The sequence below is a fragment of the Crotalus tigris genome, unplaced genomic scaffold, assembly GCF_016545835.1.
Source record: "Crotalus tigris isolate CLP2741 ecotype Arizona unplaced genomic scaffold, ASM1654583v1 scf7180000019563.1149672, whole genome shotgun sequence".
Classification (NCBI taxonomy): Eukaryota; Metazoa; Chordata; class Lepidosauria; order Squamata; family Viperidae; genus Crotalus; species Crotalus tigris.
In genome coordinates this window covers 224743-251024 of record NW_024097595.1, presented here as the reverse complement: position 1 = coordinate 251024, position 26282 = coordinate 224743, and the positions used below count along the sequence as shown (strand labels likewise).

Below are 26282 nucleotides of genomic sequence, written 5' to 3'. Positions count from 1 at the left end.
CCTTCAAGAACTGCTTGACAAGCTATAGAAATACAATGGGATCGAGGCAATAATTATATAATAATTTTATTAAGTACATATATTTGAATCACTAAACAAGCTATATCTTTTAAAGTAGCTGCTGTGTGACACTGCTTAGTGTGATACCAAGTGACTAGGTATGCACATCCATGCAGAGATTGACAGAAACAGCTTGTAAAGCAGTTACACAAGCTTGGAAAAAGATGTGGTAGTGTTCAAATGTTAACCAAGTTCACTTCTTAACTAGGTTTTTGCAATATTTCAAGTTCAGTGCTCAATTTTTTGATAATTACACAGTTTAATAAAACTGGTTGGCTGTCCCGTTGACCAATGCCTATTTTTGCTATTTGTGGAATTACCGTAAATGCCAGCGTACAAGGCGACCCAGCGTATAAGACGACCCCCATCTTTATAGCCGGGCCGCATTCCTAGAACGTCGTCTTATACGCCGGAAACTACCAGTATTTCCGGCGTATAAGACGACTCGGCGTATAAGACCACCCCCATCTTTGGTGCCGATTTCAGCGCTCGCGGAAGTCGTCTTATACGCCGGCATTTACGGTATATGAAAACAACATAGTCTACTGTAGAACATCAGGCATTTGTCACAGGAATGGAGCAGAGCTACATTCTGACAGCTCTTCTTTTAAAATTTTATATTAACTCACAAACTTAAGCCATAATGAAACCCAGATTTCAGCCCTCCATATTAAGCAGTAGTTCTGCTACATTCAATACATGCTGAAACTATCCTCCAAAGCAGTCTTTGTGTTATATTTTCTGAAAATAATTCCTCATTACCATGCCTGGAGATTAATAGCTCTTAACATAAACCAAATCAATGTCTTCAGATATTTGAGCATAAAACTCCAAATATTGGGTACTTCGGCTCATCAGTAATGGGAGAACAAAACTGGGTCCCAAAATTTGCAAATGCAGTTTTACATTCTGCCAATCACTATGATGATGGCTGTGATAATTTTCAGGACAAAGTGTCAGTCGCTTGCTTTATAACACAGAGACTTGTTTCATGACTTAGCCTGAACCAAGGGAAGGAGAGCACCTGTTGGAAAGGGTCCCACTCTGTAGTGAATCCTTGCTAAGTCTGAATGCAGTGGCAATCTGCATGGGACTTTGCCACCTGACATATTGGCTCAGATTGTTTTAGGTCAGGGGTAGGCAATCATCAAAGAGCCGAGGTTGCCTACCCCTGTTTTAGGTAATGCTTTAGTCTCCCTGCCAAGGAGCAATTTTAGAACTTTGGGAAATAGTGACAACCTCACACATTTACAGTGCAAAGAGTTTTTAGACTATTACTCCACCATACTTGGCCCTGAGAGGGTCTGGTCCACTTGAAACAAAAGGTTTTTGATTGTAATTTTCAGAACAATCTATGTAACGCCCTAGTGACAAATGCAGCAGACCTGTTAGGAGGCTAATCTCATAGGAGAATATTTATTGAGTTTCACTTTCATGTTTTGCCATCCTTATTTGTGAAAAAGTAGATTTAATAACATTTATTACCCTGTTGCAGGAGTCTTTTTAATATGATTTTGCATGTTCTTTTACACAACGTGACAGGGTCATCCAACACCCTCTATCCTTTTCACAGTATCACTAACTACTCTTAACTGAGTTGTATCTCTGGATATTTCTAGATGGGTTGCCAAATTTATTTCAGTTGCTATTGCTACTAGATGCTCAATTGTTCTTCATTTAAACAGTTTTTGTATATTTATGACCAGTTTTATTTAATCATCAGTAAATGAAAGTAAAACATTTTAAAACCTTATGGCTATATTTCTGTTGTTTAAAAATTAGAAACAATGCAGAGAAAATGCTGGGAAGAATAATATTTTAGGGCGGAACAAAATATTGCAAAGATACTGTATAAGAGACACCTAAATTTCTTTTTGTTAGCCTTATCAGGCTGGATAAGCTAATTCTACTTTATTATAAAGCTACATGAACAAAATCGGTGCTTTTTTTTTTTGAAAAAAAAAAAAGGTGCCGGAACTCACACATGTCATACAACCCCCCTTGCCTACCCTACAAGGTTCCATCCAAAAAAAGGTGCCGGAACTCCGTTCTGAGCGTTCTATGACAAAAAAAGCCCTGAACAAAATCATGCAAGTCTGAAAGTACAATGGTCCCACCATTATCTTTATAGCTTAATAATTTAGGGATAGTATATCCAGAGCATCTTGCTCTTCCCACTATGCAGCTGCGAAGATACTTCCTCTTATTTGACCATTCCCAAGGCAGTATATCTTCCAAGGTCATTCCCATATACCATTACACTTTTGGACTCTAATCCTTTAAAGGCTGGTAAAATATACCATATAGTCACATGCCATACATCACACTTGAATACTGTAAATATTATGTTCATGACTCTTTTAACATCCTGTAACATTAAAAAGTATTATAAATTTCATTTAAAGTGATACTTCACCCTACAGTTAAGCATTTAAAATATCATTGATGTCAGTAGGTATTAAACGTAACTTGCATTATCTCTGGTCTTGCCAGTAATTACCTGAATTTTTTGTACTTGTGCAAGAATTCACATACCAAAGGGTACTTTGTATAATTAAAATTCAAATATCAAAAGATAATTGAACCAGGAGAATTCTGTAGTTGGGATATAGTACCCATACAATTGTCAGCGTCAGAGACCAATGTCAAATATCTCTTGATAATTAATTTCTTGAATATTAATTTCAGTTAATGCAGTGTTTGTTAATTGAACTAATTTATTAAATAATTTGCTGACCTTTATCTGTATTTTAGCATTGTATATTTGCAGTGGTATTATGCAATTATGTCATATTTCTAGTTTATTACATAGACACTCTAAGTAAAATAAATATATTTAAACTTTAAACATTAGTATGATAGATGCAATACTTATGTTTTATACATATCACCCTGTATACAGATCATATATTGTATCAGTTTGATTCTGCTGCTGATTCTATATAAATAAGTAATGCACAAGCTCTCTCAACTGTGGCAGAAATTTATGTTCCAGGAACCTTAGGTGTTTGATCCATTTTCATGATGTAAATAATTTTTTATTATTTTAAAATTAAATCTGTGCTTAGTAGCTACTGTATAGACCTTAAACTAATTTGCATGTGTCTGCATGCATCTCCTCTCATAAAATCTACATTTAAAAGGTAAGGGAATAAAATAAAATAAAGCAAAGAATGTATAGAGCAAGCAAGTATAGTCAAATGTACAGTATACACCAAAACAAAAATAAAAACAAAACAAAACAAAAATAAATGGGACTTAACTGTTATTAACATTCACCTCTAATATCACTTCATTTATTTGTTAGTGAGTTTTGTTAGTTGTAGGTTCACTCTGTTTTATTTCCTGAGTCCTACATTGTGTAAGGCTAATATATATAATGTTGGAAGAGTACTGTTAATTTTTGTAGATTTTACGGCTGCACATATTTTGGAATAGTTACAATCTTAGAATTTACAAAATAAACATTTAATTAATATATTTCATGATATATCATGTTTGTGCTCAGCATTCAGCAACATCTATATTGAAGCTCCCAGAAAGTTGGAAAGTAATTTTTCATTTGCTCAGAGATGACGACTAGAATATAATACTTCAAAATAGCTGGATCATACATCTGCAGTTGTACATTATTAATAAATAATCTTTCTGGAGCTCAGTTGGTGACTATATATATGTGCTTAAGTTTTTCTTAATCATACCTTCTATTTATCATTAAACAAATATTTATATATTTAATTTTAATCACACCATTTCTTATATCTACTTCATGTGTCATGCACAGGCAATGGTATAGGTTTTTAGAAGTATTTTATCAGTATTTTGATGTGAACACAAATGGATTTGCCGGGGCATTCTTTAATGAACAATCTCGATTTTTAAGCATCCTTTTAAAGTAAATAGTTGAAGCAATAAACATAAAATGGTTGATTCTATTATATACCAATCTTACTTAGTAATCAAATTAATTTTACTACAGTTAATTTAGTGCAATTGACTATTCCTTAATTATATGGTTAACCTACAGTGTTGTTCCTTCTGCTGAACTAATAGACATCTGCATTTGTAATAGGCAGTACTTGTGCAATAATTAAACTCTCAGACTATAATATTAATATCAAAATTGTAGAGGGATTCTGGTAGGTGTCCCAAATCACTGTATTAGGAATCCTCTTTTATTCCTTGTTACCACTGAATAACATGTGAAAAAAATAAGTATACTCCATTTATTTCTTTTTAAACTTTTTCAGCATATTTCAACGTAGAGATGTTCGATCTTTAGTTCAACAATATTGTTAGATAAAAAAAACACAAGACAAAACAAATACCATTCCACCTTTTACATTTTGTAGTCCATTGTGGTGGTGATTATTATTAGTGTATGAAGTTGTTAGGACATGCTTGCAGGCTTTCCAAGGTGCGCCACAGGAAGGCTGGCTTCACACTAGAAAGTAAAACAAGTGTCTCTTCCTGCAGTATCATCCAAGGCAGGGGTGTCAAACTGCTGGCCCGCAGGCCGGTTTCATTATACCAGAGCCGCCCCCACCCCATTGCCGGCAATGGCGAAAAAGCTCTGATACGTCGCGCAAGTCACATGACGTCGCGAGTTTCACATGCCTGATCTAAGGCCTTTTCCTTCACCAGAGCTACCTCACAAACTAGTGTCTCAACTGGCAAGGTTCCAAGCCAACAGGAATCTGCCTGCCTGCATGGATTACCTATTTATCTACTCACATAAAACATGCTTTTGAACTGTAAGCTGGACAGATGCTGAGGCGAATGACAGGAGCTCATCCCCACCACACAGTGTTAGGACTCAAATCACTGGAGCGGAGATCATCTCCAGCATCATTAAGTCACTGAGGCACCACGGTTCAATCCATTGTGTAATTTAAATAAACAAAATGTGCATTTCACATGTAGAAAAAGTAGTTATGCACTTAATTTCTACAGAAAATACCTAAAATAAGAATCAAATGTACTAGATCAGGTGCATGTGATAAGGTCTTCATTAGGGAGCAATTGGAAGGTACCGGCCTTATTTAAACCTCAAACATTTACTTTAATTTGTTTTTTTGTTGTTAACGTGTGCAATATCACCAGATTGAAAGAGGGTTTGAGAAAGAAGGTTAGTGATGCCTATGGGAAGAGATTTAAAATGATCTCCAAACAATTGGACATTAATCATTCCACTGGCCATCTACAAGTGGGAAATATTTCAAACAACTGCCAATTTGCCATAGCTGAAGAAATTTGCCCTGGCTTTCTCAGCAAGTTTAGTCTTAGAGTAGAACACAAGATACTGAAAGAAGTCTCTAAAAACCCTAAAATGTCATCATATGGTTGTTGCTAGGATTGATGTCCCAAGTGTACGAGTCTACTGTTAGAAAAAATCTGCACAAATTAGATCTACATGGAAGGCATCCCAGGAGAACAGTTTTGTTGTCCAGAAAGAACTTCAAGGCAAGACTAAAGTTTGCTCATGAACATCTAGGCAAAGTCCAGCATTTCTGGAACAACGTGCTCTGGAAAGACAAGGCAAAGATAGATTTGTTTGACAGTATTTCACCAGAAAAACCTGGTACCAAAGGTAAAGCTTGGTGGTGGAAATGTTATAGTTCAGGCTGCTTTGTTGCCTGGATTCTTCATTGCATCAGAGGATGCTTGAGAATAATGTGAGACCATCAGTCAGAAGATGGAAGCTCAACCTAAAGCGAATCTTGTAACATGACAATGACCCTAAATATTTCAGTAAATCTACCAAGGAATGGCTGGAGGAAAAAACAAAGGAGAAATTCAAGTTCTTTAATGGCCAGATCAGAACCCAGATGAAACCTGTCAACCTCCTTTGTTCAGCTGGAAAAAATTCATCGGGGTTTGTGGGAAAAAACTTTTTCCAGTCTATGTCAGAGACTGGTATATAGTTAGAAGAAATATCTGCTTGAGATTGTTTCTGCCAAAGGGCCAGATATTAAAGTCAAGGGATGTACTTGCTTTTTCCATAAAGCAATGGCAGAAGGAAATGGTACATTTGTTAAATTTTGGTTGAATAAATGCTTTTTATTTTTCATAGTTTTTCTGTTCAATTACATCACCTTTATTTTTATATATTGCTTGAATGAAGGTAACGTGTCAAAAAAGAAAAAAAAATACATGGGGTATGCTTACTTTTCCCCCACAACTTATTAGAGTTTTTCAGTCATCTACATAAGATCAGCCAAATCTAATGATAACATTTGGGTTCTTCTCACTGGTTTATTTGTTTGATGTTGCCAAACATTTAGGATCAATAACACGGCTTTACTCATTAGTCTCTTATATGATAAATAGGTGCTTGAGAAAATTATGTTCATAAAAAAGTTGCACAAGCTTTAAACGCACCCACATTAAGACTGCTGTTGTATGCAGAAAGAAAGATTTGTAAATCAGAGTGATACTCTACAGCTATAGAATTCTGGATGCCCTAAGAAGGCATGATGTATGTATTTCACAAGGCATTCTTCTGGTTTTGTTTTGTAGCCTAACAGCAGTGGTCAAGTAGTAGGGAAAATGCCTGGCCATTTTACTCCAGTTTTGGCACCCTCTCCCCATCACAGTACGATGAGACCTGTGACCCTGACTATGACAGACACTAAGCCCATCACTACATCCACTGAAGGTGAGGCATCTTCACCTACAGCAACCAGTAAGTATTTTGCCTAGGGAAAATCAATGTCCATCAAATGATCAAAATACTTTCCAAGTCAGGCCAGTAAAGGCACCTTTTCCTCCTATTTGACCAAGTAGACGCTCTCAGTTAATAATATAACATCATGATAGTTTTACAGTTAGTCCTCAATTTAACAATCACAACTAAGACTAAAATTTCCATTGCTAAGCAAGACGGCGGTTAAGTGAGTTGTGTCCAATTTTTGCCACTGTTGATGAGTGAATCCCACTTGTTAAGTGAATCTCGTGGTCGTTAAGTGAATCTGGCTCCTTTCCATTTGACTTTGTTGGAAGTCAGCTGGGAAGCTTGCAAGTGTCAATCACATGACCCTGGGACCCTGCAATTGTAAATACATGCTGGTTGCCAAGCATTCAAATTTTGATCATGTGACCATGGGGATGCTGTTACAGGTATAGTTTAAGTCCAAAGACCAGTGGTAAGTCAGCTTTTTTAGTGCTGTTTGTACCATTGAACAGTCATTGAACAAATGATTGTAAGTTGAGGACTACCTGTACTCTACAGTTATTAAAAGTCAAATTACTCCACAATCCTTCTGATAGAGCAACCATAGGAAAGAGGATAACTAATTTGACCAACAACTGCCAACAGAAAATTAAAGCACATTCGGTTTTTAAATTTAAGATGGACATTCTGACAACATTCAGAAGCACAGTCAAGGTTTATAGCTGCAAAACTGCTGACATCTGAAATCCAGAGAGAGGAAGAGATCCAGCCATTGCTCCTAAGTGAGCTTTCTTGAAAGCAGATCTTGTTCCACAACATTAGATCCAATTAGCATAAGTGTTTTTATTCATTAGAATAATGAGAACCCTTCGGAATATCTCTATTTGAAGAGAGATATGTGTAGCACTCATTCATTTATTGTGTTCAAAACTGTAGTTTTTATCCTATAGTCTTCAATGGAATTGCAGTTTTAGAACAATATTCTGACCTTGCTTGAATCAAATTTCAATATTAAACATTTCAACACATTGCAACATTACAGTAATCATATTAAGGCTGCTGGAATGTTGGTTACCATCCATTTGCTGTAACAGCTTACCATAGCCTATGCAATGGACAGTTTCAAACACAATGGTAACTAATGATATGAGGAATAGTGGCATGAAATTTGCACACTGAATTATATATACATTCATTTATTTTCTTACTCATTGCTTCCACTTGGTTTTGCCACCACTTGGAAATACATCTTACTAGTTTCATAAAACCATTCAAGTAGTCCTTGAATTAACCTGCATTTTAGTTGAGATGTATTTTTGCAATTATAGAACAAACATTAATTTATTGACTATAATTCATTTAATAAGTACTTGCAATCAGTGTTACATCAGATGATTTGATAGGGCATGCATAAGCGTTTAAATTAAAAATATTTAAAAGAAGGGTGGGAAACATGTCATCCCCCAGATGCTGCTGAAACAACTCCCAGCAACTTCAGCTATTAGAGTTGCAGGACCTCACATCAAAGTCCATAGATTAACATCCCTACTTGTCTGAAATGTACTCATTGTTGTAAATAATGAAATGGAGAGTGAAAATAAGAACAGCAATCCTATGTGGGATGAAACAGCTTCTATTCCACTAAAAAAGTGGTAGAGGAGTTGAATTTTTCCTTAAAACAGCCAAATTTCTATGTGGTTGCATGGGAGAAAAGTTGTTTACTGGCAAAAATCTCAGATTCTTCTGCCAGCAATAGATTTAAGTCTGTGGATTTTTTTTTGTAAGTTTAACTTTGACATACAGTGCATCCAGGACTCTGGCAGAGGCTCACTCTTGGTTGATGGTAACCGCTATAAGCACTGTTTCAGAGAATTAGATTGGTTCTACTATGATTATCTAACATTAATATAAGGTAATCAGGTATAAGGAAATCATTTCAAAATGATTTATCTTATAATTTTTCATTTCTGAAATTCACCCTTTAAAGCAGCAAAGAAGCTTTTAGTGATCCAAAGTACCACATCTATCAGAACAGAATGGGAATATGGTTCAGATTTGATTTGGTTGTTAGAGCTTTCATTAAATCTTACCAATGTTCCATCTCTACAGGCCACTTAGGAACCATTATTCAAATAATACATTAAATAGTGTTAAACGCACATAGAGAATATTAAACATTGTAATAGTATTTCTTTGAGGACTCATTATAGGTCTTCAAGAGAAGAAACATATTACAATAGCAAAATATAAATAAATTTTATTTCTGCATGAAGATTTTACTTTTTCAGTGGTAATTATTTAATGTGTACATTTTAATGTATGAAAAATGGAACAGATGACATCTAAAATTGATTATAGTTTATATTTTCTTTTATTGAAGAGTGTCACTGCTATCTAAGATAGAGTTTTACTGAGGAATATACTCGCATTTAATTCTAATAAATCAGTGCTTATAAGTTCCGTGGCACAAAAAGACCACCAACTTTTATCTCTAATTATATATTTTTGGCTAAGTATTACATGTCAAAGTTGATCTACTAAAACTTTTTATGAAAAAAATATTAAAATGATTCTTCTCATTACAATTAAGAACACCCATATTCCTACATCATTTATTGTAGCTCTTCAGTGGATTTTTAATGGTAATTCTTTAAGAAATTATATTTGTATTATTTTGCAAAAAGTTAGTCTGTATTTTTGAAATTAGTCCACCTTTTATTTACTTATCTTTCATTCTTTAATGATTTGGTTATGGCAGTCAAATCTTTATAAAATTTGGATACAGTGACTCAAATTTAAGAAGTAGCGCAAAACTACCAATTTCATTCGGTAGACTACAGATAGTCTTCAGTTTATGATAGTTGGAATCAGAATTTCCATTGCTAAGCAGAGGAGTTGTTAAGTGAGTCATGCTGGATTTTATGACCTTTTTTGCTATGGTTATTCAGCCAGTCACTGCAGTTGTTAAGTGAATCATGCCTTCAATATGTGAATCCAGCTTCTGCCCTTGACTTCGCTTGTTAGAAGCCGGCTGGGAAAATCGCAAATACTAATCAGATAAACACTGGTGACTCTGATACCATCATAAATATGTGCTGATTGTTGGGAGTCTGAATTTTGATCATCTAACCATTAGGATGTTGCAACAGTTGTCAGTGCGAAAACTGGTCATAAATCACTTTTGTAAGTGAATTGAAACTTCACGCACATGATTAAATAACCCCGAACCTCCTAAGCTGAAGATCAGTTTTTACACTTCACAAGTACTTAATTTTGAATAGTGATCATAATATTATAGTTTCTACCAGTTATTTAAAATAATTAGCTCTCCCTGGAAAAAAAATCATTGATGCCGCATAAAAATAACTCTTAAATCAAAATGTACATTTTGTGTATTAATAGTATTAGAAGCAATGTACCTTATACCCATACTTACGCAAAGTCTTAAGGATTAGTTTTACCTTGCTTGTGCCTCCACTAGTAGAATTCTAATATAAAATGGTGAAAGAAGATAAGAATCAGATTGAATTAACTTCTCTTCAGTGAAACTGGAAAATAATTAAATGATTTAGAAACTTTATTACTGATAATGTAGTTCTATTTTCGTGCAGATTCCATTGAAGTCAATAGGCAGGCTTGAATTATACCCTTAACCAGATTCATGCTTCATAATTCTGAGTCTCTCATATTTGAATAATATGAGGTAGGTTTCTATCTTTATCAATATGTTTTGTTCTTCCTTAATCAGCCTATACAGCTTCAGGTACATCCCAAGCCAATCGATATGTGGGACTAAGTCCAAGAGACCCTTCCTTCCTACACCAGCAACAGGTGGGCAAGTTTCACATAGGTATTATCAATGAAAAATAAAAATATTTGCAGCAAGTTCATTCATATTTGCTATCACTGAATTTTAGTGTAGAACAGGATCTCAAAGGATTCAGTAGCTTTAGGAAGCCTGTAATACTGTATAGGAAACCTCCTGTATTTACCTGATAAACCTTTTATGAATCTAGAAAGCAGAAAAAAAATGCTACTCAGAATCAAAGAAAATTGATTCACTAGCTATTTTTTTCATTTCAGTTTTAAACATTTAAAATGTTCTGTGTTAGCATCAAGTAATTCCAAAAGAAAAATTATATAATTGGATTATATTGCAGAACGTCCTGATTCCTAGATTAGGAGGATTAAAGTGCTTTGTTGATACTTGTAATATAAATTGTAATATAAGTTATATTTCTAGTAGGATTTTATATCTCACATCTCATTAATACTGGGCATCTAATGCAAACAATTTTTCCCAAAATGAAAACATAGTTTTAAGGTAGTGGTGTATTAAAAAGTGCTATGCAGGGATACCCAGGGATTTATTTATTTATTTATCTTGTGTATTTGGCCACCCATTTCACAGAAGCAATTCTGGGCAATGTACATTACATAGAAGAAAATTGAATTCTAGTTACCCAAAATTAATGTATTGTTCATGATAATGAATACAGCTTCCTTCCACTGAACTTTGGTGGGCATTTGTTCTTGTGAACCTTTCTTATGATATAGTGGGATACTGCAGTGATGAATTTGGAAAAAAATTTTGTCCTCCATGCCGAAGTGTGGTATTTTGTTCTTGTTGTTCAGTTGCTAAATCGTGTCTGTCTCTTTGCGACCTTACGTGCCACAGCACAAAATCAGCAAAATCCATAAACTTGATAGACTAGGATAAGATACTTTGGATTTTAAATCCCATCATCCTCTCTGGTATGTCCAGCAGTAAGGGATTATGAAAGTGGTTGTCTAAAACAGAGGTCTCCAACCTTTCCAGGCTCGAGGAACGGAGGGAAGGAGAGCAGCTTCAAAATTGGTATGTGTGTGCGCACACACATGGGGCCACACACACTGGCGCAGCACTAGCAGCTCCATTCACGTATGTTGCATGCATGCTGGTGCTGTGCGCATGCGCGAATGGCTGTGCACCCCCCTATGGTGGATAGCGGCCCATTTGTGCATGTGCGAATGAGCCACACAAACCATCCAGGCTAGCAGCGCATGGGCAAATGGGTTGCAGACACCCGCCCCGCTAGAATTCCCCTTTGCACCCGCTGCATGCGCAAACGGGGCTGTGGGTGCTAGCGCGAGTGGGGGGAATGCGCACCTATGTGTGTGTGCACCGGCCAGCTGTTTCCATGGCCCACTGGCCAAGAGCCCGTAGCCCGGGACAGGTTGGGGATCCCTGGTCTAAGACATCTGGAAGGCACCCATCCCTATATTAAACCACATTATATTGAAAATGCTTGGATATAGCAAGGGTTGATGTTTATTTTGTTTTGTTTATTCGTGGAAATATCAGTGAAAGATACTAAAATATTAAATAGGTATTAGCTATTTAAATCAGTACTTTTCTTATATGATACTTATGCTTTGATAAAGATTACACTATATCAAGATAGTTTATAAAGAAATATAAATGAAATTTAAATAGGAATAGTTTCTAATTACATAAGTAGATACAAGACATTTAAAATTGCAAATGATGTTTAATTAGGAGCTGTAGTGTCCTGGACTTGTTTCCGTCAGCAAAGCTGTAGTAATACCACTGCTTGTGATTATGGATTTTTAAAATTTATACTGTCCTGCATTATTATTATTATTATTATACTTCTTACTGCATTTTGTCTTTATGATATTAAGAAGATATAAATATCTCCCTTATTTTTTCACAGTAAAGATAGTAAAGACAGCTTCATTCAATTGTTTTTAAATTGGTTGAACATTCTTACTCTGACACTATAGTCAGAATGAGTTTTGCACAGTGCTTTCCATATAACTGAAATAATTTGTGGTGTGTATGTATTTATATATATACATATATATACATACATAAATACATACATACATACTTACATACATACATACACACATATATATATATTAGATATAAATCCCACTTATTTGCACAACTCAAGACAGTATTCACAATGCTTCTGTTTTTCTCCCAAACAACAACTCTGTGAAGTGTGTTGAGCTGAGAATGATTGGCCTCAAGAAAATAAAGTCACCCAAATTTCCATGACAGGAAGGATTAGAAATCATGGTTCCTCCAGGTTCTAGTTCAAAACTTTAATCCTGTAGAAGTATATATAAACATTAAAAAAATATTGTATAAATCATAATTTTGGGCATGGAGCTATATATAACATATTCCCTAAGCTCATGTAAAAATAGTAAGTTCCATATCAATATTTATTTAAATACAATTCTATTAAACAGTATTAAACAATTTTGCACTGTGTAAGGATTTAAAAATGCTTTATTGTGATTTAAATGTGATATTAATGCATGGACCAGAAACAAAGCAGTACTGTATTAAAATGTGCAGCAAGACTTTTTTATGATTTTTGAATTATATTTTTCTGGAATTAATGGACTTTTTTTCCATTGCTGGCAATGGGATGGGCGTGGTTTCGGCATGACGCATCTGGCCTGTGGGCCAACAGTTTGACATCCCTGACCTATATGATGATGATATTTATTTATACATTTTTGTTGTTAAAACAATCCAAAAGTGTAGAACAATAAAAATAGATTCCATTCCATAGTTTCGTACCTTTAACTGTAGGTTTATAAAAGATTGGCATTAAAATCAGTGTTCAGAGTCAGTATGCTATTTAATACTAAAGACATCACTGCTCTACAACAGGTTAATCCTTGATAGAAACAGAATGCAGGAATGTAGGACTTGAAATAATTCTTAGATATTTAAGTAGGGAATACCTGGTAACTTTTTTTTTTTTTTTTTTTAGGAATTATTGTAGGCAATGTTTAATTTTATGGAACATCTGGTAACACCTGGTAACTTGAATTATTTTATAGAAGCAGTGTGGTGCAAAAAAATAAGCTTGTAGTGTAAATCAAAATTAAGTTTAAGTACTAGGCCTTGTAAAAAAAACAAACCCTTAGCTTTTTTCCTTTTTACATGCATCTGATTCCTTAAAAACTTTAGGAAATGACAATACAATATAATTTTATTTATTTATTTGGAAAAACTCCCAGGCAGAAATTGTCTAAATTACTTGGGTAGAGTAAAGGTTATGCTTTGGTAAGATATAAATAAGACTGATTTATTATGTCTTTTCATTACTTTACAACAATTTAAAAGAGACCACTCTTCTTGTGACAGATCCTAAATGTATTTAGGTTAAAATAGACCATGATTAATGAAAGCAAAAATCAAATGTTACATGAAATAAAAGCAATCAATCATTTTATATTACCTGAGAGAAATTCTAAATTAGAAAGCCAATGATTTTAGTTCCAGAGAAGTGTTTTAAACATCTACTGATTCCTTTTAATATACTCAGCACCTTTAGGAATAAATATTCTTACAGGTACATACCCTGCTTCACAAAATTGAGACTTGAAGAGATTTATTTTTTTTTCAGTTATGAAAGGTTTAATCTAGAGTGCTATTTGTTGTTGTTGTTGTTAAGAGAAGGCATAATATAGACTGTATATAATTTATAATAATGACCATAAATTTAAACAGCTTATATTGTTGGCAGTTTTCTTTATAAATAGTCTATTTATAAATAATATAAATAATAATTTAGTAGAAATTCCAGTAAAACAATTTACTGCTGGAATGTTTGCATATCTCAAAATGTTATAAATACAGCTTTAAAAGATTATATATACTGAGAACCAGCATCAGCAATACATTTTAATTTATTGACCAAATTATTATTAAAAGAATTTAACTTAATATGCTGATAATTATAAAAGTCAAAGATACTATTAAAATCAGAAATCTGAACATTTTTCTATGGTTGTAGCTCTTAAACGATTGTTAAATTTAACTTTCAGTTCAACAAATATTTCTACATTGATATAACACTTTCTAGATATTTAAATATTGACTGTATTATACACATTCCATACCCAGTTGTGGTCTTTGATTCAATAATTGCATTAAGAGTTCCTCAACAACAACAACAATAATAACGATGAGGAAGAGGAGGATGAAATAATTATTCATGAATTGTACTTGAACAATAAAGGTCTATATTTGGTTGCTATTTTTGTTATCAGATTATAGTTGATCAAGCACTGTGCGAATCCACAGAATCTGCAAAAAAAATCTATACTGAAAAGTGCACCAATGAAGTATTCCTTAACTTTCTTTAGCACATCTCTGAAATAAATGTTGAAAAGTAAGATAAAATTTATAGTAAAAGCTGATTAAGTTCAACAGGTTATTAGAAGAGACTGTATATGAAACTGAGTTGAACTGTGGAGTCCTTGGTGGTGTCTGAGCTTGGTTGATTGCTTGTAGAGATTTCATTACCTGGTGATTTGACAAGTTTCCCGTGCCCTTTTCATTCAGGAAATGAATTTTTAAAAAACCCTTTCTTTAGGATTTATAATAATTGTGAATGTTAGATTTTTGAATCTTACAAAAAAAGAAACACTTAAGAAAACAAATAAGCCAAAATAAAATAGTAGTTACAAATTATATTGAAAATGTTAGCATTCTTTTGTATTAGTTTTATCTAATCATTCCAAAATTTATACACCTTTAGTATCTTTACACTGCTTAATATTATTTGGGTTTTATTGCTACATGGAAATACATATTCCTAGCATTATTTTCAGATATATTTTTGGCCTTTCCCAGGTTTTAAAATATATTCTAAAGTAGAGAATTACTAATAATTACTCTTTATTCATATTATATAAGATTTTGAGTGTGTCTCAATATACATTTTCTGTTTTTTAAAGGATTAATTATAAATAAGAATTAATTTCCTTGATTAATTTGTTCAGGGCACATAAATGAAATAGAAGAGATAGTTTCAAGTGTATCTTAAAATTTCAGGATAATAAGCCTTCTTGCTTTAGGCAGCAAGTAAAAGACCCACAAATTTAAACAAACTTAAATTCAGGAAATGAGCTATCTGGCTGCTCATATTGTGTGCCTTATCATAACTGGCAGCTTGACGTAAAATCTGATCACATGACTGTCAAAAGAAGCATGTAAATGAATAAGAGGTCATCTTTTACCCACTCTTCTTGTAAAGGAAACACATTGAAAGGAAATTTCAGTCAAACAATGAGAATATGCAAATGTTTATAGATTTCCTCAAATCAACAAAAAACAATAACCCACTATTCTCTGTTATAACTAATTAATTTTTACAAATACTCGAAGAATTATCCAGAGAGATGTGGAAGGAAACCAATTTTATTTAAATTAGGAATATTAAATTATATACATGTTTGAGTTAATCATTAATTTGTGATTAGAGCAAGTATTTTAAAACAGTAAGCAAGTACATGCAAGACCTTCAAAACTTGTTTTATGGTGCCATATCACCTTAGATGAACATTTTGAAAAATGAAAGCAAAATTGAAGGCATTTAAAAATGTTGCTGATAAGATGGTGGGATTTTCTCCAATAATCAGCACCTGTTGCCCTAATAACAATTTTATAATCAATTTCTTCCTTAGGATTTTAGTTTTAAAATTAGTTCAATCATACTATATATCTGTTCTGAACCTAAGTAAAAACCACATGCTTGATTGCTAGGGGCTATTTTCAGTTTCCTGAATCTTATTAGAAGTAACATATATAACAAATTGAGAAATATTTTCTAAGAATGTGGAACTGAATGCTTTATCCCTTCTCATTTCTGATTGAAAATGCAGAGGATTAATGTGTAAAGCAGAAATCAAAATCTATTGACTACTTTTGAGTACACAATATTTGGGATTCAAGACAGAATCATTCTTAGTCAGCACTGCTTTTTTTGCAAAGTGGATGGCAGTGTAATTCCTGTACTATTTTGATTACTATTATCCAAACCAGTGGTTCTCAACCTTTCTAATGCCGCGACCCCATAATACAGTTCCCCATGTTGTGGTGACCCCCAACCATTTATACATCACCAGGTGCCAGGGGCGTGGCCAAAGAAAAGGGGGAAAAAATGGCGGACAGCCTTGTTTGGCGACCCCCGTGAAATGGTCGTTAAACCCCAAATGGGGTTCCGACCCACAGGTTGAGGACCACTGATCTAAACAGTAGATAACAGGTGTTTTCTTTAACAACACTGAGAAATAATTGCTTCTATAGTTTAGCATTAGAATTTATGTGGAACATTCACAGATATTTTCATGGCTCTTAACAAAGTGTATTATTTGCATGTTTGGGAGATTTCTGATTTGTATATTCCATACTTAGCTTGATATAATTCCATATTTAGCTTTCTAATATTATACAACTATAAGCTGAAGGCATGAAAACATAATTGATCAAGAGCTAATAGAATAGGGACTTCCGGTGGTGTAGCGCTGGCGGCTACTTTGTAGCCGTCCTCCTGAGACAGTGTTAAAACCGCTGAGAACAGCAGGCATCAGCTGTTCCATGGTTTAAAACCTCCTTCCCGGGCCAAGGGAGGGAGGGGAGTTTCACCCTGAATAGTGGTAGAGCCTCTGAAATCCCCAAAGGAGTTTTCTTTTGGGGTGAAAGGAGTGCTCCCACAGAGTTCAGGGTGTCTCCGCTTCTCAGGTGCCTTTGTCCCTTGTTGTTCAGGACAAAGCAAGACGCCGCTCCCACCTCCGCGCTTAAAGAGAACTGGTGAGTTATTTAAAAAGCGGACAGAGCTGATTAGAGGATTTTATTTTTTGATTTTAAGTTTGGATTTTAAGTTTAAAGAGTTACTTTCATTTTCTCTTTTTTCCTTTGTTGAGAGGGAAAGTAAAATGGCGATTTGAAGTTTTCTTTTTTAAGGAGACGGAACGGATTTTGTCTATTTAATTATTTCTTTTTTCTTTTTCTATTTTTTTTCTTATTACAATGATTTTTTTTTTGAAGGAGGATTTGGGTTTTTGGAGTTAATTTCCTCTCTTTTGTTTAATTCTTTTTTTTCTTCTTTTTTTGTATTTTTTAAGAAGGAGGAAAGAAGAAACAAATTTTTTTCTTTTAAGATGGCTTCAAAGCGCCAAGTAATTTCCACAGTTCCTAAGATAGCTTCTTCTTCGGCGATATTATCAGTGCAACAACCTAACTCAACATTATTACCTTCTCCTCTTGCACAGTCATTAATGGTAAAAGATTTGCAAGATGTAATGGGAAATGTTATATCTCAAATTAGGGGAGAAGTGAAAGAGATCTTAGTGGAGAATAACAGAATCTTGAGGCAAGATATAGTTTTGGCTTTAAAAGGACTTGCTTCTGTTTTTGAAAAGTTGGATTTTCGTGTTGAAGAAGTTGCAGATAAAGTGGAGGTGTTGGAGGAAAAATTTGAAGGCATGGAAAAAAAGATAGAAAATTCACAAGATGAGATTCTTATGTTTCAATATAGAGAGATGGAGTTCGCTTTAAGAATCAGAGGCCTGAGAGAGGATATGCAACAAGACCTGAGAGAGATGGTTGCAAATGACTTTGCTGTGATTTTGGATAGAGAAAAAGAGGAAATATTCAGAGAAATTGAAAAAATATTTAGAGTCAACTCTTGGGTTGCAAAGCAAAGAAATTTGCCAAGGGATGTGGTAATTTACTTTGGGAAAAGATCCCTGCGCAATGAAATTATACAAGCTTTTTACAATAAGAGGTTTCAGATTGCTGCACAAGATGTTATAATTTTAAAGGAGATCCCATCTAAAATTTTAAGAAGAAGAAAGGAGTTTGCTTTTTTAGCAGATGAACTTAAAAAGAGGCAGATGCCGTTTAGATGGGATATTCCGATTGGAATAGTGGTGAGCTATGCAGGGATACATCATAGACTTAATACTGTTTTTAAAGCAAAGGAGTTTTATACTTCGGTCCTGGCACGCTCATCACCACCTATAATGTTTAAAGTTTCGGAAGAGAAGAAGGTAGAACAGCAGTCTGAAGAAGCTGTATTGATGAAAGTTGGAAAATTACAGACTGAGGGGTCTCAACAAGTTGAGATGAAGGAGCAGAGAATGACTCGGGCAGTATACAAACGCAAGGAAAAGGAACAACAGAAAAAGGAGGTTAAAGGAGTATTACAAGAATTTGTTTCTGAGTCTGTGGGAGAAGCAAGACCTAAGAGTTCTTTGGTGCAATCTTCAATGGCAGATCTTCAAGTAGCTTTCTCGAGGTTATTGGATAAGAGAGATGGGTAAAGAATGTAAAGATTGTTCCAAGGTTATTGACAGATTATAGCTCATTGCGGATGGAACTGGTTATTGGAAAAGAGGAGAGAAGATTATGGAGACTGAATGAAAACTTTAGATAAGAAGTGAATGCTTAGAAACTTAAGGAGCATTTAAAGGAATATTTTGTTTTAAATATGTATAAGGGGATTTCAATGGTTTAAGTAACGCTTATATGTGTGTTGATTGTGATGACAAAGAAAGATGGATAAACTTTATATAATATAAGTATGATATTAGAAAATATTGTTTAGCTTTCTGAATAATTTATATTTAAATTTATACTTAAAGTTTATAATATTTTAATGGCGGACTAGATTCCAATTAATTTACTTTATATGAAATATGATATTTTGTAATGTTATTAGGGAGATGATTGGTTTATTAATTGTGAAAGAAACAGAAGGTGTGAATTATAGATAAAATAAATTATAATGGTAAATTGGTAGGATTGTAATGACAAAGAAATTATTTTAATGTTAATTTCTTTCTTCTTTTTCTCTTTCTGTTTTTCATACATAATGGAGTTAAAGTACTTAATAATTCGTTTATTGAATGTAATTATATTTGTTTGAGGTTTATTTGAGTTTAAAAGTTTTTCCTTTTAAGTTCTAGCTAACCCTGTATTCAGCTCTGGGAAGAAGGGGGGAGGGTTTTGGGGAGGGTTGGGAGGGATTGGGAAAGGGTTTTTTTATTGTAAAATCGTAAAAATTTATATATATATATATATAAAGAGCTAATAGAATATTAATTTGCAACAATGCATTTGTGTCCCACAAAGGCCATTCAGGGCTTGAGAGAGCATCTTCTGGAGTTAGTTCTTCTATATAGGAAATTAACATTTTATAGTTGTCCATGCTCAGTTCTTTGTGAAAAGTCAATCCTGTTATGGAAGCCATTTTATTATTATTTCTACCACACTTTCCAAATATCCAGATGTATCTCTAGCCAGAAACGTTTGTCTTCTTTTGATTTAAGGAAATGTTCAACATCCACTTTTTCTTTCCTATATCCTCAGTACAGTAGTCCTCTATGATATCTCAAAAGGATCCTCCAACTGAGAACTTTTTATTCAGTGTGGAGGACTTCTTGAATGAAGAGGTGTTTTACACAAATGTACATGCATATACACATACAAAAGCAATCCCAGAGAGAAGGAGCAAACCCCTTAAAAGATCTTCCAAGGCATTATTTTAAATGCTATGTAACATGAGATGTATGTCCCCAAGGTGCTTTTCCCAAAAAATACTGGACTTCCTTTGTTTTTTCCTTGAAAACACTTTACTTTCAAGAAGAGAAGCAAAACGTTTTCAAGAGAAAAAACCAAGAAAGCCCAGCTCCCTTTTGGAAAAGCACTTTGGGGAAAGCCATGACCTAGATTAGAAGATTTGAGAATCTCCATAGACCCTGAAGACATCTAATGTAAAAGAGGAAAAAATGGAAGCATACAATTTTTGTTTTGTGCACGAATTCTTTTGGGAGCTGTTGTTTTGCTTTTCAGCGGATAACATCACAGATACTAACAGAGCAGAAGAATCAGTGTATAAAGTAGACCATATCTGAGAAGCCATATTCAGTTGCAAAAATAAACTGTGTAATTTAGGTAGATTTTGTGTTAATTTGGTCGTATCCTAAGGCATAGAAATACGTACTGGATTATCATATAAAGAAGTAAGATAGTGAGTGTAAGGACACACAGAAATTCGTGGCCAGGAGTATTAGCTGTGTGGTGCTGAAATGGCCTAAAGTTCTACCTCTGTTTATTTCCTATATGCTGATTAAAAGTTGGTCCTCCAACACATGATCACCATTTAAAAGCTGACAGCATCAATATCATATTTCCTGTACTTTGCAGGCAGCATATTGCTTGATATTTGTCTATATATGTTTAGTACAATTTTAATTTTTGAATTATGTTACAGTTCATATGGAAAAGTATCCCAATAACATTTAAACATGTGTTGTGTGTACAATAAGTGTGAAATCAAGTCTTACTGTCTTTTGCAAATGCCCAAAAAAATCAAATTGCATCAGTAATATATTACTGTTTTTATTAAAGATTTTTAAAGAACAACTTTGCCAAAATATTTGTTCAAACCACTTTTTAGAACTCAAAACATCAGGAAACATGGTTTCAGTCTGCTCAGCTGATACAAGCTCCTCAATATTCTGGTTCTAGCTGTACTATCCTTTAGCAGGAGAGCAACTATTGTAAGCTTGTTTTGTAACGTAGCTCTCATGCTGGATTACAATTAACAAACTATAGTTTGCACACTCCATGCCTTTGATTTTCTGTCATTCAGTGTTTGCTTGCTTGCTTGCTTGCTTGCTTATTTGTTCAATTTCTGTCTTGCCTTCTGTCTTGCAGGACAGTTAAGGTGATAAATCCTACAATAACAGTGTTTATAAAAACTAAACACTATGACTATAAACAAAATTAAAATCTATTACCCCAAAATAAACTGTTTCAAAAAAAAACCCCCAAGAAATGTGATTAATATAAATAGAAAACATGCAGCAGAAGTTAGACTTGACAAATTTCCAAGAGCTTCCCCACCCATTCCCTCAACTTAAGTGGCTGTACACACCTTAAACCATGAATTAGAGATTTGTTTTTTTAAAAAAAAACACTTAGTTGTGAGAAATGATATAAAACTGCACCTACATTTCTATCAGCAACCGGACTTACGCTAAAAAATACCCCTTTTTCTTTGCATAACTTCTGCCATTGTTACTATACTTCAAATGTTTTTGTCTGCATGATTCCATGTTAACTTAGTTCCTAGTCTCTTTGAGATTTCATTTAACAGCAGAAGATATAGAAACATTTAAAATAAAGTAATAAACAATTATCTTTCTCTGTTGCTGAGTTCTTCAGATAATATCTAAGAAAACAGTTGTTAAAAATCTGTGTTTCCATCTCTGAAGACTCAGCAACAGGATGCAGAGAAATGTTGTAGTTACACTGGGTCAGGACAAGAATATAGTCTTCTGCTCAGCACATGTGTTTTTCAGGAAAGAAGTGCAATAAATTGAGTTGCTATGAAAGTCACTGCTTAAACTAAAACATTGATCTTTTAGAGCCACTTAAATATTGTGGAGAGGGAAAGAAATGACATTTATATACAATTAATCATAATCATGTTATGACATTTAATTCAAGGTGCTCTTCAATGCATGATATATGTTATTTTATAAAGATTAAAATCTCTGTTTTCTTTAGATAAGGCTTATTTTATCGGATATAAATATAATCACTAGATCTTTAATAAAAATGCTAACATCTAATAGACAATGGCTGAGTAGAGTTAAATGGGTAGTGTTTTTTAAAAAAGAGGTATTCTGGTTATTTGGTTACCTGTAAAACATTTATTTCAGTTTACATGTAATGCATTTCTTCTTGTATTTAAAATCTATTAAATGCTATTGTCTTGAATTAAGGACTAGGTTATTTTACCAGTGCATGTTAAGAGACCTTGTATTGAGTAACACTAAAGTAATCAACCTCCTTTACAAATGCCTCTTTCCTTCTTGAAGAGTAATATAAGATCTTTGTAATTTTGGATCCTTTCCTATAAGTTGCATGTCATCTGTGTATCACCAAATGCATGCTTTCAAAGTTACTGATTTTTTTTTCTCCCCCCCCCCCCGGAGATTGAATAATTTTAAGTGCTTTTTATTTTCTTTCTTTTAAAATTGAACATTAATATTCATTTTGTTTCCAGCTAAGTTTATAATATAATTAATTGCTAAATTCCAGTTGTTCTTTTATGCTTGATTAATAGAAAAGCATATTCATATAGCATTTTGTAAATGTGTACAATTTTATTTTACACTGTAATAATTTAAAATTTATTTTTTAAAACTGTTTCCCCCCTCCCCCCACTACTACTACTTGGGATGTAAGGTTTGTACCATATAAAATGCTAGTTTGCATGCATTCATTTAAATACTAAAAACTGTAGTACTGCTCGATCCATATCTGACTGCTAGGTTTCAATTGACAGCTGAGGATATGTGACTGGACCATGAATCAAAACGGCAGGCATTTATACCCCAGTGCCAATGAGGATACATTGGGAATTACTTGGCAAAGGTAAAATTTTAATTATTTCCACACCTAAACTATCTTGGGTTCTTCGTTATCTGTCTAAGTTGGCCTCCAGGATTAAATTTGTCAAATTTTAACTGTAAAATATCTAACATCTTTTGAATTACATGTTTAGGTCAAATGAACATTACGGTTAAGCACTTAGGATGCCAAATACTGATACAATGTCAAATATAAAACTATGTGAAGAAAGCAACATAGCCAAAATAGATAGGTACTTTGAAGTTTGTCAATTTATATTATGTTTATATTATTTGTGGTTTTAGGAATAAAATACATGACAAGAATGGGTGTCTGATATTAAGTAACACATAGAAATAATACCCAAAGGAAGTATTTGAGAAATCACATGGGCAGGTTTTATGAATTTAGGGAATGTTCTTGAGGTAAGCTAAAATTGTCTTATACTTAATTAGACTTAGCTAGTCTTCCTTTTCATAAAATTACTTTCATAATAAGTAAAGTGAAACTACTACTTTGAACTAGATATTGATAGAAAAAGTTTAACATGCTAGTTGATATGTGTAATTAAGTAACTCCGAATTTTTACAGAATTGCTTCTAATTCAATTTGATAATGTCATGAAAAGGTATTATTTTCTCTTTCTTTCCTTTTTCATTGAAATACCACTCCAGATAATTTCCCAAATACAAGAGTAAATCCTTGGAGAGTTTCAGAAGATGTATGTCTCCAAGATCCCCCAAATGGAATCTTAGGGACATTCACTCTCTTCAGTGCAGACATGCAACCAACATATATATATATATATATATATATATATATGCACACACATATACAAACCAATTTTCCTTCTCATTTTATACTAAAAGCTGCAAAGTAAAAGTATGAAGTCCTTCCTCCTTATTCCTTTATCCTCTGCTATAGTACTAGAAATTATCACTCATATTTAATGGCATTTCTTGAATGTAGGTCGTCCTCAACTTATGAGCACAATTAAGTCCAAAATGTCTGTTGCTAAGAAAGACAGTTGTTAAGTATGTTTTGCCCCATTTCTTGCCACAGTTGTTAAGTGAATTGCTACAGCTGTTAAGTTAGTAAGATGGTTGTTAAGTGAAACTGGCTTCCCCATTGAATTTCCTAGTCAGAAAGTTGCAAAAAGTGATCACGTAACTCCGGGCCATTGCAACCCTCATAAATACATACCTGTTGCCAAGGGTCCAAATTTTGATCACATGAATGGGGGGACGCTGCAATGGTTGTAAATGTGAAAAACAGTCATAAGTCACTTTTTTCAATGCTGTTGTTACTTCGAACAGTCACTAAACAAATACTTGTAAATCGAGGACTACTGTATCTGTATATAATTGGTTATTATTGCTTTTGTTGTTAGTTGCAAAGTTGTGTCCGGCCTAGTTATTTTAAATCTGTTTAGACTGGATTGTTTGGCTTACCTCAAATGTAAACAGTAAATAATCTCCATAGATTCATTTCAACCAATAATCTCCATAGATTCATTTCAACTATGCTCAGTTTTGTTCAGAAAACTTCTTTAACAAAACATATTTTATAGCTATTCTTTGAACTGCCTTAAATGTCCATTTGTTCTCTCCAAAAATTTAACATATTTCTAATTTATATTTTTTTGTTTGTTAATGTTTGGTAGAGATCATGTATGTTTTCATCATCACTGTCATAGTTAATCTTTAATCCCCCCAAAACACAGTTTTGAAAAAAAAATCTTGATTAAATATTCCATGTTTTGTAAATTGGTTCTTCAATTTATTGTAACTGACTTTGTATATACGTACCTTTATGAGAAAGAATGTAAACCAAATGTGTTAAAATGTGTTATGAATAGTACATGAACTATTAATAGGACTAGAATCATGTTGGGATTCAAATCCATCATAGTGCCAATCTAAATGGAAAAAAGGCAGGAGTCAAGAGAAGTGTGATCATTTTTCCAATTCAGAATTGCCCTATCTGGGTTAATTTAGTCTACAAGGAAGCTGGGGACTGGATTTGAAGGTGTCATGTCACTTTTGGTACAGATAGAAGATAAGGTTTGGGAATGCAAAACTTTGGAAAGGGCGTTCTTCCATTCTTAATGGTATTTTCAGAGATGCTGTACAATGGGGACAGGAGAAAACCCAAGCTAGTCTTCAAAAGAGATATTCAGAACCCCACGTTGAGTCCCTTGTCTTAGTGTAAATGAACAGAAGACCTTGATTCAAATTTTACTGGGTGATTTTGTCTAAGTAACCTTAGAGAAAAGAGGTTATTTTGGGCTAGGCCAGAGGCTGTAGACAAACTGATGGTAATTTACTTTTTATTCACAATATAACACTATTGTGTAAATAATTTTTTGAATAGTGCCCACACTATTTCCCAGGATCCTCCTTTTTTGTCCCTAGCATTGTTACCATAAACTTCCACTGAATATTAATTTTTTACTTATTAGCCCCTATTTTCCTTTTGTTTAAATAACTTTTATATATTTTTTATAATCAGCTCCTAATTAGCCTTTACAGGGAAAATACTCTAAACATACTAAGCATTGCCCAAATACATTCAGAAATAGATTTTATTTCATTTTAGCATGGTTTAATTGAGATATAATTAAGCAAGAAAGACCAATACAGTTTCTGGATATTAGTTCTAATATAAATTCAACCAGCATGCAGATATATAAAACTTTAGGAATATCTATATGCTCTAAGTCTGAGGTAATTTGAATTGGAACTTAGTTTAAGAAAATCATTGAATGTGTGTATGTGTGTGTATGTGTATGTACAGAGAGAGGTTTTGTTCAAGGGTTTCGATGGGAAGGTCAAAGTGGGGCAAATCATATTGCATCATGACATCATTGGTCAAATGATGTAAACTACATGCAATACTTCATTTGTGTCATTACATAATTTGTTTCATTTCTGTAATGTCATGATGTATGCTGTCATGGCTTCTATTTAGGAAGCTGCAGTTTCTCATGTTTGGTATTACATTGAACTATATTTAGAAATGTTTATACAATGCACAACATGCAGTATTAGCCCTTATTTCATGTGGTAGCTTTATCTGATCCTGAGAGTTCAAACAATTACTGCTGAATAAGGCCATAGTATTGAACTATTAGCGGTTGTGAACTTTCAAAGTTTTTGGCCAGATTTTTCAAAAATGTAAGATTAAGGCAATAATTATCAGATATCAGTAATTTGCGTTTTAAAAAGCGGATGCATTTAATTCTGTTTTATAAAGGATTACCTTGAGCACTAATTTAATTTTGCTGTTCCCAGATCCTAACTTCAC

The 26282-nt window shown here is 33.6% G+C and overlaps 1 protein-coding gene across 13 annotated transcripts in view; it reads left to right on the top strand.

The window, feature by feature from the left end:
* Window positions 1-26282, top strand: part of NFIB (nuclear factor I B) — a 335263-nt gene that overhangs the window by 284640 nt on the left and 24341 nt on the right. For 3 of the 13 annotated variants that reach the window (XM_039363695.1, XM_039363699.1, XM_039363697.1), the window contains exons 9-11: window positions 6580-6745; window positions 10482-10564; window positions 22912-23000. The exons of 1 other annotated variant lie outside the window; for it this stretch is intronic. In XM_039363695.1, the coding sequence (XP_039219629.1) occupies window positions 6580-6745; window positions 10482-10564; window positions 22912-23000 (338 nt within the window). Of the gene's footprint in view, window positions 1-6579; window positions 6746-10481; window positions 10565-22897; window positions 23001-26282 lie in introns of those variants that run through there. 9 more of the 13 variants (XM_039363696.1, XM_039363698.1, XM_039363706.1 and 6 more) reach the window with 7 other exon arrangements.